Genomic DNA, 14,880 nt, shown 5'->3' with positions numbered 1-14,880 from the left:
GCTCAACCTCGCACACCTCATCCCTCTCCTCGCATCACTGTGCCACTAACAGCTGTTAGCGGCTAGCGGCGCTGGCCTGTGATTGCATTACCTTTCTCCTTTAACAGCTCTCTCCACCTGGGAAAGGCTACCCCGATGTTGGTCCTCGTTTTTTGAATTTGCTGGTCATGTTGCCTTTTTGATTCCCATTTGTGTTTTCTTGGCAACGAGAATTGCGTCTCCCGTGATGTTGCATATGCATGATCCTGCATTATGCTCAAAGAGTGGGACTTTGTTCTGATGCAGTAGTGCTAGGGTAGTAGTGAAGCACCACTTGCTCCTTTCCTTCGGCTCCTCAGTCACGCAGGGCTGGCCTGGTTCTCAACGAAAATGCTGAAGGAGGTGCTGTATGTCCCTTGCTGGCAGATGTATTCTCAAGATGGCAAAACGTTATGGAACCTCTCAGATGACTTGCCCGCATAATGTACAAACAAATCCGAAATTCTCCTTTTACAAGAATAAGTCGGATTATTGGTGGAGGTAATAGTACACCAATGGTGACATATTTATGAATGCAGACATCAATTTTTGGCAATAAACAACTGAAAATGTTACACAGTGTCCCTTTAAAGAGCACATTTAGCTCAGAGTGGGTACAGCTCTGGTTATCTTTTAGCAGGCACTTGACCTTTGTTGTGAAGGATTTAAATCTGTAATCAGTTTGATTTCACTTTGTAATGTGTTCCAGAGTTGACAGCCCTCTATAGAAAAAGCTGATTTTTGACAGTTGCCATACATGCTGCTCCTTGTTACTCTATTACCGTCTTGTGTTTGAATAAATCTGGAAAGAGGCTCTGGAACTAATGATACATTTGAAAATTAATTTAGGAAACAAAAGTTAATGAAGCTGACAAAGCTGAAAAGATTGTATCACTCTGATATGCGACAGTGGTGCCACTGGACAGGCTTTTTGTCCATTACTGTCAGTGCCTGATTGTATAAAGATGTAAGGTGTCTTATTGTAGATGGTGATGCTTGAGCCCATCCTGTCATGCAATATGACAGTTGAGAGATGATAATGGCACACTCCGAGGACAAGGAACCACTTCCTAGATATAAACGGCTCATTCCAAGGTGATGAAAACAACAACTCTGCCAGTATATCCCCCTAAATCCTAAACACTGGACCTTTAACTCAATCTGTTACAATAAGTTTAAGTGCTTGTCTAAAGTTGTGAAAGTACATGTAAGCAGGTGACAGCTTGTCAAATTGTTCCACTTCTGATCCGTTCTGCACATACTCAGACACCTGCTCCTACATTTCTGTAATATGTCTGTTGTATACGTCATTCTTGGACGCCCTTTGTCACTCTTTAGAAACAGGCAGCAACTTTCTTCTTCTTTTTTACCTCTGGCATACTAATGGTGTAACTGATGCGAGTGCAGTCATACTTGTTAATTGAGAAATGCATTCAGAGTCTTGGGATTCTGTGCCAAGGTAATGATCTGTTGCAAATTTTGTCATTAAGCCAATAAATCTCTGTGCTACCAGTCATTAAACCCAACGGCAAAGTTATGTGAAGCGGTAAAAGTGAGTTTATTTATGGCAGCGTGTTTTGATATTTATCTCTAATGAAAGGACACATCGAAATATTGCTGCTTTCTCCCTTGAGTCCATAAGAAGAGAGGTTTACAGTCGCATACAGGAGAGAAAAAAGCAAACATTAGTAATGCACTTGTGAAAGATTAGAAATTGAAAAATTGAAACCTTCATGCAAGTCAAACTGCAACATAGGGGAGTGAAGGTCAGATTTTAGCAAACATTTGCAGAAATGACAAAATGACAATGCTATAACCATGTTTTAATGAAGGGTGAAAAGTCTTTTTGTGCCATATTTTGACCATGCATATGTTTACCATTATGATTAGATTATTATTGCTTTATCCATATACCATTGTTGCTGGTTATCTGAAAACCAAATAGTGTTAACTTTGATAATTTTATAATATTTAAAATTTATTCGAAAAAATACACACAGCCCTTTATAGACTAGAAGCACAACCAAGCAGCTACCTCCATGGCTGAAAAGTGAAGCCAGTGCCAGGGTGCAAAAAACTGCAGTTCCTCGAATGGCCACTTGAGGCTGGCTCCAAGAGTGAGTAAATCTCCTGTAGACTACCATGTTAAAATGTCCAGCTTTGGTCTTTATAGCTATGTAATACATTCATGCCAATTGTATGAGGGGATGCATTTTCATAAAACTCACCCGTTTCCAAGGCTTAATTTTATGAATATTTAAGGGCAGGAACTGTTGAGTGACAGGCTGTCTGCAAGGATCGCTACAGTTACGAGTCAGATCCACCCCTCGCTCCTCCACAGTTCCATCCTCTCATCCAAATATGGTCACTTCTGGCCCCAAAAATGAGACGACGTGTCGAAATCGAGGCGTTACAGCTGGAGTCCTCAAAGCAACGGGTGATGTCACAGTGGCTACCTCCATTATTATATACACTCTATGAGCACGAGACTTCCAATAGTAGTGAATGAAGTATAGTGTAAACAATAGCAAACTAAAAAAAAGATGTTCATGACATTTTTTGATAGTTTTGAAAAGCTATTTAAATCAGGATCTACTCATAGAACCTCTGTCACCATATCAGTGATCAAGGTGGAGCTCTGACCCAGAGATGTTGTAAGATGAAAGGTCAGGGGGCACCAGAGCCATTAGGAATCATCGACTGAGCAACATCCTATCAACACACTGTATCTCTGTGCAGATGTTAAGTGCCTGCAGCTTTTAAGGAGGGCTGCACGATTAGTCCTGTAAACAATTGTAAACAATGGAATAAATTTGTGGTAATAAATAAGAATTATACATGTAAAATGGAAATACAAAAACCATTGTTGTCAGTTGTCTCCATTTTATTCTGTCATGTGAATTTGAATATAAGTATGATAATAGTATATTTCTTTAAGTATGGAGGATACAACACAACAAACTTCATAGATAGTCTCTGCCAGAACAATGCCAAGAAAGATAAAGGAATACCTGAGGACTTGTATTACACGGAGGGCAATTCATATCAGTGTCAAAAGCAGTCCATTAGGGTGTAAGGGTCCCTGACTTGGTAGATTAATATTCTAGCTGAAGTTCGCAAGCTGTACTTTTGGTGATGGAGGTTACTTGCTTGTGTAATGTTCTTGATTTGCATAAATCTTTTACTGACTAAGATGAAAAATCGTAGCGCTAAGCTCAAGCAAGGTAAGCGCAAAAAAAAAAAAAAAGAAGTAAATTCTACATGCAAATTGCCCTTGCCACACAAACTTAGTGAATCTGAACCCAGTGTACCACAAGATATATTGATGTCTGTGTGATTATAACTGTGCACCTCTAAGATGTAATGTCAAAGTTAAGTCAGCACACTATTACATTTAAGCATTAATCATAATACATTTCAATGCTGCAAATACATCTTCACCAAAAGGAGAAGGTCACTGATGATGTCAGTTACTTTATAAGGAAATAAAAAAATGAATGGTACTCTCCCGAGGGGCAGATGAGCCTCTGGCTACAGCGTTGCTTGCGGACAGTGAACTGACAAGTCTGCAATTAATTATGAAACTTATCCATTCCATCAAAATGTCGAGGGAGTTACTAAGTGATGGGTTTCTGGTAATTAGTAAGTAATGATGGGAAATATTGGATCACATCCTCTATATTGATCCTACAGAGACTTTCTACATTTGACTGAAGACTCAATTATGGCTGAAGGGAGTGAGAGCTAACAGTGAGACTCTACTCTGCAGCCTGCTTTATATATATATATGTAGGAAAAAGTTAAGCTCATGGTGTGTTGGGGAATATGAATATTATGAGACCGTTTCAATACGTTTATCAATCTGTTGATGTAATTGTCCTGGTTATGAACTAAAAAAGGTCACATTCATGTTACTTAATACGACAATTACTTGAAATGGAAAGCTATAAACGATGTCTCTGTTATCTATTTGAAAGTCAGCAATCCATGTCTGTGACACAGGGATTACTGCATGTCTGGTGGACATGTGGGGAGGTTCTTGCAGCTGTGTGTGTTAGTGTGTGTAAATACACACTTAGTTTTGTTTAGTCTAAATGCTTTTCAGAGTTTCATGGTGGCTTACCTCTGGGATGAGACAGTTTAGTGCAGAGAAAATGGGTAACTTAGTAAGTTTTTGCTGAAGTAATTGAAAAGGTTCAGTTTGATTTGAGTGTTCAGTGTCCTTGGCTCTTTAGCCATGAACTTTGCAACTGTGTCACCAGTGGAGACGCTTAAGCCAGGAGTCTAATACCCCTTTTCCACAAACATGGAATGGGTCCTGTTCCAGTTCACACACCTAATTTTGAACCTTTCAGACTATTTTGACCAAAAATATATTGGTTCAAAGTACAAAAAGTTGGTTCCCAGCTGGGACCAAAAAATAGCAGGTTTTCCTTGACCTGAATTGTGAACTGTGACGAAAACAGTGGGTCATATTCTACAGGTTGGAAAGAGAGGATGGAGAAGGCAACAATAGAGAAATCAATTGAGAAATTGTGAGGAAAAAGAACATGCAGTTCTCTCAATTATAGTTGGTCAATTCATGTTTTTTGAAGAAAAATAAATATCTGTAACAACAGAACAAAAGCTCGCTGATAGAGGAAACCAATGCTATCTTGTTACTCCTTGATTACAATGGTTCCTCTCAAAACTGTTGGAAATGTAGGCTACTTTGCTAGATGGCACAAAAGTTGGGATGCACAATACTGAATTTTTGCTGATATCCAACATGCCGATCTATAACAATTCATCTAACCAATAATCGATACCTATATTGATATATCCACTTTTTCCCCGCCTAAGTTTAGTGATCATCAGGTCTCTTCAGTAGTGGAATTAACATCATGTTATGCGTGCATACTCTTTTTGTGATGGCCCACCAGCAGATGGAGACATGAAATAGAATGCTTTTCAGTGTATGTAATATTCATTCATTGTGCAAAATAAGGAAAAGCATGTTGGCTGATTCTAATAGTTCATTTTCAAGCTGATATTGGCCGATACTGATGATGTGCCAGTATTATCAGCATGTTGGCTGAGTCTGATATTTAATTTTTAAGCCAATATTAGTAAATACCGATGATGAGCTGATATTATCGCGCATCCCTACACCAAAGTTTCAAGAATCCTGGGAGGCATCAGTTCAAAAACCAGAGCTAATTTTGTGGAAAAGGGTTCAAACTGAATCTCCAGCCCTCATAATCTTCCGATGCTGGAAAGAAGGGATTGGTGATTCCATTCAGTGGCCAGTGGATGTGCAGCTTTCATGTAAGAGATAGTGGAGAGGTTTTATTGTCTGGTGTCAAAGGTCGAGGAAAAATGTGCTTTCTTGTTTGGATTTTTATTAATGCTGGAGTGAAAGTGCTGCTTTTACCCTCCACACAGTTTATATTATTAATACATTGATATACATATGTAATACATGCGCAACAGTAATTGCAAATAAAATGTTTTTTGTGTGAAAGGTCTCGAGGCTAATGTGTGTATTTGATAACTGATTAGAGGCTACTGATGAGCATCATAGCCTGAAACATGAAGCTCTACTTTAAAAAGCCAAGAAAAGTTGGCGTTTTACTTTCATACATGTTGCTAACTAGTTTTTCTGTCATATTATGCAGTGGTCTTGTGGTGTTTTTATGTCCAGGGGCACACAGTGTGCCCACTGATATTTCTTGAATGGTTAAAAGCTGGCATCAATTACATCCAATCACATCAGCTCCTCTGATCCCCGTTAAAAGAGGTGCCCTCACCAGCATGACTTACTAACACTTTGGGGAAGGAGCCGCATCCACACTCTCCTAAGAAGTAACAAAAAATTATCTTATCAGTGAGGTTCAGAGTTGCACCACTCCGCAAATCCACACACTAGTCTCCTCTTTGATATTTTATAATCACTTCATAGTGTAGAAATGCATTTTTCTCACCTTTTTTCACCTTCAAAGCAGAAGCAGAATGCTAAATTTCCATGATTTTAGGAGGCTTGGGTGATTCAAAAGCCTGTTGTTTATGCTGCCATTCAGGTGTGGTTATTTTGGGATGTTCAAGAGCAAAGTAGAGAGAGACAGAGATGAAGAAAACTGTTGTGTTGTTTTTGGGGTTGCAGGTTGCAGAACATGAAATGTGTCCTTTTCAGCAGTTACGAGTCGCATCTTGACAGTTCAATTTGTTCTGCAAATGGCTGCCAAAAGACTAAATTGTCGGTGAGGGTGTTTTTTTTTTTTAGCTCGCTCACTATAATAGTGATCCTTCCCAGCGTCTCGGACGCTGCAGGTTGTGAGATATGTGTTTCTCTAAAGGTCTTACAGAAAGATTTACAAGCTCTGTTCTTCATTAGACGTGTATTTCCAAGCTCCTTTTCTTTTCATGTTTAGTCAGGGCTGTTGGTTGGTAAAAACCTCTGTCCTGGATCACATTTAAGACAGAGATGGTCTGATTCAAACACAGTTTATTCTTTCTAAATATTTATCTGCAGTACCTTGAGAAGCTTCATTACTGTCACAGCTTGTGTGTATATTCAAGACAGATAAGCATGGTTCCTTATGTAGAAGAACCAACTTTGAATTCACTTGAGAACCTGAACAGAAAGTGGCACTGTGACTTCTTTTATTTTTGCACTTGTCAAATGCTGTTCACTTTAAGTTTGATTTAATGCTGACTGAAATGTTTACTCGAAAGTATAAAGCTTCCCTGAGAATGCAACAGTGTTGGGGTGGAAACATGCAAAAAGCCTGAGTACATGATATGTGAATCCTCAGCACAGGCACAGCCCATCAGTAACATCCCTGAATCTGAAATAGGATTAGTGTGCTGTGCTTATTATCAGCCTGTCAGATTTGCTGCAATGTAATTCAATAACACGGAGCAGGAGATGGGGGGGGGGGCTGTCATTTTGGTTACTGGAACAAACATTATTCTCTGACCACAGGAAGTAGGGTTACTGACATCCATTCAACAACTCAGCACATTGTAAACATCCTTAGACTCCTTTAATTTGCATGAAAAGTAAACTCTTTTCATCTGTTTGGCATTGTGTCAAAGGAACATTTGTGGATCCCCTCTTTGGGCGTTTGACTAGATGGTTGCAAGTTTGATCGATCCTCTCATCGGCAAAATTCATTTTCAACATGACAGATTTTCTGCTTCTCATGTGTCTGCCCTGAGCATACATATCTCTGTACCTGAGGGCAAATACAGTCTGATGTTCCGCTGTTAACACAAAAGGTGCTCAAAAGAAAGAGTACTTTATTGTTTTATTGCAATGCCAAAACATAAAATGTATCCAACAGAGGTTAAAAACAATAACACGATAGCTCAGCAGTAAATACTGTACTTGTCAAGCTCATAATGTCCGTGTTCAGTCGCTGTCGTGTCATTTTATTGGATTTCATGATATTGTGCTCCCTTTTGTGGACTTTGCTTTTGCTGGTGTCCCTGGCAGTCTTCACTTCAGTTATTGTATGCATAACCCCATTTACTATTAAGGATGAGACGCACACCGATTTCATGATAAACCTTAAAAAGTAAAATTCCTGAAGGTTAGTGTAACCATTTTCAATTTTTATTATCAACAAAACTGTCTTTGAAAAACTCAAGGTAAACACTCTTCAGCATCAACCAAGCTTAGCAACAGTCTGCCAGATGCAGGCACCCAGGTGCAGCATGCAAGGTGGGTTTGTTGTTCGTCAATTAAAGCATGGCCGTAGGCTGTGACAGCACTCCGGAAAATTCTTTCAGCCTTTTAAAAGGACTAAGTTTGAAGTGGGGTCATATTTTAGTTTTCAAAAGAGTGCGGAAGGAAACTAAATCAGAGATGGTCACGCTGTCTATAAAACATCCAAAAAGAAAAGCTCTTTGAAAGGGGGCAACACTTCAACTCTTAACTATCATCTTCGTGACCACCGACATTGACCGAGATATTATTTAGTCACATTTACTTTTAAAGAAGCACAAGAGCATACAGAACATCAAGCGTCAGACATGTTTGAAATATCTTCTATTAAAGCTACCAGATGACATGACACCAAATGCTTCTGTTAGTTAAAGGACAACTTTGGTATTTTTCAACCTGGGCCCTATTTCCCCATGTGTATGTGTGTGTATGATTCATAGGTACAACTCGTTCTAAAATTGGTTCAGTATTGAGGGATGCAGCCGGGAGCTGCGAAACGAGCTAAAACGGTAACAGGGGCAAATGCGTCCCGTTTAAGTTTGCACATTAAAAGTACTTTTTTTCGCCACTGACCGGTTCAGATCGCCATTGTTATCTTTCGGCCCACATACTGCTGTGTTGTGCTATGGCCTATTCAAGTGCTGGAATTTGTTATTCACCTAACAAAGCCTGAACGCAACACAGGCTGCAGCGTGTTTGACTGTGTATAACAGCAGCCTTTTGATGGTCATTTTCACAATGTCCCTGTGTGATCACCATGATAACAATAACTTTGTCAGGTAACAAACTGCATCAGGCTCGAGGAAGTCTGTCAGGGTCGGGCCAGGCTTGACTATAACCGTCTCAGACTTGGATCGGGTTCGTTTAGGAAAATGCGGTCCGAGTCACACTCTATTCTACAATAGCCCAGAATGGACAAAGCAAACACTGGGTCTGTTTTGGGCCATTTGTGTTTTTTGTTGCCACTGAACTTCTCCCACATGCTTGGCAAATGGGAGTTTTAGTTGGTAACGATCTCCAACCTCACCACTAGATGCCAATTACATCAGACCTTTATTGACAAGAGGTGATCCTTGTATGCACGTTTTGTATTAAGGATGTGCCAACCACCGCTCACCTCTCAAAAGCATGTTGAGGCAGATGAACTCAAGCAAAGCCCAATCTAAAAAGTGGAATCTTTTGGCCACACAGACCATCTTTACCCACTGACCATAATGACTTTATAGATTAAAGTGTGGAAATGGCAGAAGTCTTCCATTGATCCCTTTTAATCATTCACCTGTGAAGCGTGATGGTTCAAGCGTGAAATGTCGATTACTTCGGGGGGACTGAGATTGAGTTTTTGTGTCTTTTTGTCTGTCTCTCTTCTGCAGGGTGATGAGGTCCTGACAGTCATCAAAATGAAAGCACAGTGGCCAGCCTGGCAACCACTTAATGTGTAAGTAATATATCCTGATTACCATAATGTTCACCACACATTTGCTGCGGACTGTGCTGCTGGTTTTGCGAGTTTAATCAAAAATGTAATAAAAATTGCAAATCATCTGCATTACTTTTCACTATTATACAAAGTTTCCACACACCCAGTGGTTTCCCATTAATTTAAATTTAAATTACAGTCTACAGTCAACTTGTGGATACATAAAACTGGCTGGAGGTCTGTCACAGGATTTCATCACAGATTCCAAGGCCCTCGTCCGTTCTCATTAATCTTATTAAAGCTATCATGAGGGTTTTCTGTCTATCAAAATGCTGTCCATGATATTCAAGACCATAGAAACCAGAGACCTAATCACCCCACTATAGAAAATTAAACATCTAGCCTTGTCTTCACAGACAGTGAGTTCCCGTGACTGATGAATAGTATATATTGCGTTATGACTGAATTAATGCATGAATGAATTAAGTTTTAACACTTGTATCATGCATAAAACTATTCTAAACCCACTTAGGCTTGCAGTGCAAGACACCATGAATTTAAATGAGCCAGATCAGAGCGCTCTATATACATTTTAAAACAATATTACTGCTAATATTACAACAAAAAAGACAATTGAACCTTCAGACCTCCACTGTCTACCAAAAAATCCATAAATCACTGCCAAAAACATTTACCATGAAGTGCTGTAGAAATCTGGATGAATACTGAGACAAAGCCAGCAAACTCCCTCTTAAACCATCATAGATTGGGCAGTACAAAATACAGTTGGATTCACTTTCCACTTCATGAGTTATTCTCTAACCAACACCTCTAGTCTTTAGTATCTCGGAGGTAAGTGGATGCATCAGGACTGATGCGGTATGGAACTTTAAAGACAAGTAAAAAGTCATGGTCTGTTTTTGTGGTTTTGTCTTTTAAGTCAAAGGCGTTACGTTGCTCTTATACATGTCTGATGTAATGCATATGTAGACACAGGATTACCTCAAATTGTTTGTAGGGAAAGGAGTGTTGATTTACAGCAGACCTGTCACAGGTGGAGTCTGGGATTACAACCACTCTGCTTTAATAGTCGGCTTTGCGACTAATGTTCATCTAGTACTGGTCTCACCCCTGCTGTGGATTTGTAAGATGCTGTAATCATTCTTGTGCAACTCCATAGCGTCTGTAATGGGTCCATGGTATGTAAGCATTGCCACTTTTTTAATTTGACAGTGGTGTTTGACGTGTTTAGAATTTAAGGTCGGAGTAAATCCGTCACTTCTCTGCCAGATGCAGTCATTAAAATGGAAGATGTTCAGCATACTCCCTAGTAGATATGTCCACCGTGATGGATTGTTGAAGTTTACTACATACAGAGTGCAACTTAAGAAATCAACACAAAAAATTTAAGGGAACACTTAATAATAACAACAGCAAAATAGCATTTATATAAAGCATCCACACTTCATGCTGATGGGCCACAACATTCTCAAACACTTTGAGTCTCTTAAATACATAAAATTAAATTAATTTACATATAGGTCCTAAGGTTTTAGGGCTTAAAAGGAAACTTTGCAGGTTTACAATCAGCTCTGTGTCGTCGCAGTGTAGGCTATGTGTGCAGAACAATGTTAAGCTTCCCCTTGTGATGCAAGCCCCCAGAACTTCCCACTCATTCACCAGCGGAGGTCCGTCACCTAGCGGAATTATGTTAGCAGGTGTGTGGTGAAGTGCTGCGGGCGCTTGCAGCACAGGGGAGAAGCAAACACTGTTCATCTGCACAAACTGACTGCTGCAATCACACAAAGCTGGTTGAAAATCAACAAAGTTTCCCTTTTAAAGGTTTCGGAGCCTACAGTATGAACTTAGTATCCAAAATTGGACCCGTGCTTGCTGATCAGTGAAATATCAACTCAAAGGTGCCCTGGAACTGCCATCCACACCACACTTACAGTGTACATGCTCATTTACTCCTAAATTCACAGGAGCTATTTAATCTCTTATGCATGAGAAAAACAAGAAGCTTGTTGGCTCAGCTGGCTCTGAAGAACTTCAGTGGTAAAGGCCTGTGCAGCGTTGTTTCCTCAACCACAGGGCGTTAGCAAGGGCCACGAGTTTAGTCTCCAAAGGGTGGAACACAGGAATAGAAACAGTGATATCCACTAATTAGCCTACGCTGTGCTGTACAGGCAACCAATTAATTGTTTCACACAGTGATTGTGTACAGCACATGCAGGCGTGTGTCAGATAAATCACGTTAGTTTGGAGCAAGACAAAGGAAGGACATTTTGTATTGATAGCTAATGTTCCTCATTATGGAAATAGGCTTAAAAAAGTCTGTTTTACTCAGCCGGTTCAAAGATGTACCTTGTTAAAACTTAAATGAGTCTTTAAAGAGTTCATTAGCTTTACATACGAGCGGCATGAAAAGTGCATTGATGCATATTTATGGCATGTTTCATAGTTAGATGTGTGTGCTTGTGTGTTACAGTTTCAGCAAATATGCATGTTTGTGTTATTTTGGGTGTACGTGTACAGTGTGGGTGCATGAAGTGGGAATTTCTTTGTCATTTAAAACAAAGCTTACCCTCATTTAGAGTTAGTGATCTTCTCATCCCCAACCAATTTTTAAGCTGATGATTTTTTGTTTCTTTTAAATGGTGGTTGTCGATTAAGACTTCCAACATTCCTTGCTTTGAGAAATTTGAAGATGAGACACAGGAGAAGAAAGAAACCGAGAATGAGAAAGGAAAACAACAACCTTACAGAAAGAGAAAGTGATTAAATAAAGCTTCTAAGAAGACCAGGGTTTAATTACATTAGTGGTGCGTCTTTTTTAGGTTAGTACATCCACATAAACCAAGCTTTCAATTTCATTTGGCTATAAAAAGCAAAATGGTCGCTGGAACAAAGGGCAAAGCAGCAGAGATGTAGAAGGAGAATAGAGGTGGGAGATGAGAAAGGAACGAGGCTGAAGAAGTGACAGCCATTATCACACATATTACAGCAGTATGTCTACAGCAGTGGCTCTCCTGAGACCCAATACATAATAGGAAAAAAGAACCTGAGTACAGTAAGAAATTCTCTTCCAGAAAATAAGGTGTACTCGACAGATCCTTGTAGGAAGAAAGAGATGACTTAACTACCTGTCCATACGTTTCAGGGTCACTGTGCTTTCAATGAATAAGTAAACCCCAATAGAATAGAGACGCTGTTTTATGCCAGTAATTAAACAAAAGAAGATACTGTACAATACAACAGAAGAAAACACAGGTGAGGTTCCAAGCATGGTGGTCTAAATTTCAAAGACTATTTCATATTTCACCGTTATGGGGCTGTACAAACTGTGGTGGTCCGCGAAGTCCTTTAAAACTGCAACTGCATTGACACCATGCTGCATATTACTAGAAAAAAAGGCCATTTTGTTGCTAAGCGAGCCTGTCCCACAGTGCCTATAGGTCCGACAGATGTTCTTTACATCCAACCCAGTCTCACTCCCAGCTTGTCAATTACCAATCCTTGGTCAGTGGCTCTTGGCGTCAGATACTGACACACCAAGGCACCCTTTAGCGACAGTATGAGATGTACCAGACGGCAGCATTTTTTTTTTAAACTCCAAGGGACTGTCTTCGTATAAAGAGCGAGAAAGTCCATTCAGGGTTGGTGTCACAGGGTATCTGGACTTTTAACTGGGAGACCGTTGTCAGTGTTTTGTGTGAAACTAAAAGTCAACTGAATTATTTTAATAACAGTGTAGTTTGCTAGCATGTGTAGCACACAATGCTGGTAATATTACATTAAGATAGTGACGTGCACTTGTGCAATTTGACTTAAGTTCTTTGTAAAACATGGGAAGAAGGCAATGAGCAATGAAAGAAGAAATGACCCAAAAAATTAGCAAGAAATTCGTAAAAAAGTGAAAAATGATTAAAAACAAGAAAATTAGCAAAAAAAAAAAACAAAACAAAACGCAAATTTAAAAACAAGAAAATCAGCAAATAAATAAATAAAATTAAAAAACAAGAAAATTAGCACTAAAAAACACCCAAACAAACAAAAAACCATAATAGTTCCGTAACATAATTTTAAAATGTTAATAATTTTTTAAAAAAATTTCTAGATCTATTTTTTTTTTCTTTTTTTGTTGCAATTTGTGGGGCCTTTCCCACCAAGTTGCTCAATCCCTTTTTTTTTTTTTTTTTTTTTTTTACCATGTTTTTGAAAGAAATCACACCAGTTTGTTCAGGGTTCAGAGGTTTAAATACTTGTGAAAAGCGTCTGAAAGCAGCACAAAGAAAGTGATTTCACTCCAGGTTTCAAAGGGTTAAGCTAAACCAACCTAACCACGTGGTTTTGTTGCCTGAACCTAAGGGAGTAAACCTCAGAAGAAAGTGTCTTACCTACATCCTAAGTTTATTTTGAAGAGAGACTATGCATTTAATGAGCGGAAACTGTATGTTTCCTGGGAAACAGAAGTTTATCATGAAGAGTCATAATGCATGTAAAAAGTGTAAATTGACACACTGTCCCTGAGCGCCCAAAACTGACTCTGGGGGGTATTTAGAGCATCATAGTTTGACGTGTAGGGCCACTGACCAAGGGTTGGTATTTGACAAGTTGGGAGTAAGACTGTGTTCCTAGGTCAAATTTTTGTTCCTGACCTGATAGTCCTCTCACTGCCACACAATTTGCAGCTAGTGTATACAGAAATGACTGATGGAAATGGCCATTCACTTAGTTTTTTTCCCCAAATTCAAAAGCTGATGCTATTTTCTTTATTGAGTAATATTTTCCTTCTGATCTTAGTCAGCCCATGCAAATGACTCAGTCTGTATTCTTAAAAGTCAGTGATTACAAAATAGGTCAGGCGACCAATAAATGTCACAAGTGATGCTGGAATTATGCTTCTCCAAAGATGCACGCAAACGTCTCTGCAGGCTCACACAGATAAGGCTGTTACAGTACATTAGTGTTACAGTAGGGTGCTACAGTAGCGGCTGGCAGAGGGGCCGACGTGCACACCTCCATAACAATAGTAGAACTATTGCTCTGTAATGAGACATCAACTATTAGCTTGACAGGAAATAATATTATAAGGATTTTGATATTTTGTGACAATACTTAGTCCTCAGAGTAGGAAGTGGCTTTGCACAGTGAAAATAAAAAGCAACATAAACCAAATCTGAAAATGTAATATATTATATATCACAAATGACTTTACAAATAATTTTCACTTATAATTTGGGCTAATTGGAGCATCCTTCCAAGTCAGGCCAGTGCAATCACCCTGCCTCAGCTCCCCTTGTGCTGTAACCATTTGGACAAAAAGCATGGTGTGATATGATGGCTTTCTACACTGCTCAGTATCTTAGAAGATGACGCAGAGGCTGAAGTCTATTCATTTCCTTTATGAAATTGTATCATGGAGTTACATATGCTGAAAGTAGGGATGGAAATTTTATTTAGAACTTGACATTTAAATGTTAGTTATGTCACTGACTACCTACACAGACAAAGACTTCAGAGTGTATCAGTGGGCAGGCACTGAGATAGCAGGTTTGCACTAATAATGCCAGTCCAGCTGCTGTAGCCTCAGTATGAGATCAGGTTACTGAAACTGAAACAGACTGTCCCCACTTCAGACACACTGCATATCAGTGAGGTGCCTCTTTTTTTAAATTAAAGTATTGCTTACTCAGTTTGAGTACGAATGTGTCCAATTGTGCTAGGACTG

The 14,880-nt window shown here is 39.3% G+C and overlaps 1 protein-coding gene across 1 annotated transcript in view; it reads left to right on the top strand.

Moving 5' to 3' along the window:
* spon1a (spondin 1a) overlaps positions 1 to 14,880 on the top strand; it is a 105,803-nt gene that overhangs the window by 67,419 nt on the left and 23,504 nt on the right. Inside the window, exon 7 of the mRNA XM_033631114.2 lies at positions 9,100 to 9,164. Within this exon, the coding sequence (XP_033487005.1) occupies positions 9,100 to 9,164 (65 nt within the window). The remainder of the gene's footprint in view (positions 1 to 9,099; positions 9,165 to 14,880) is intronic.

The sequence above is a fragment of the Epinephelus lanceolatus genome, chromosome 2 (assembly GCF_041903045.1).
Source record: "Epinephelus lanceolatus isolate andai-2023 chromosome 2, ASM4190304v1, whole genome shotgun sequence".
NCBI classification, from domain to species: domain Eukaryota; kingdom Metazoa; phylum Chordata; class Actinopteri; order Perciformes; family Serranidae; genus Epinephelus; species Epinephelus lanceolatus.
This window is presented reverse-complemented; position numbering and strand designations above follow the sequence as displayed.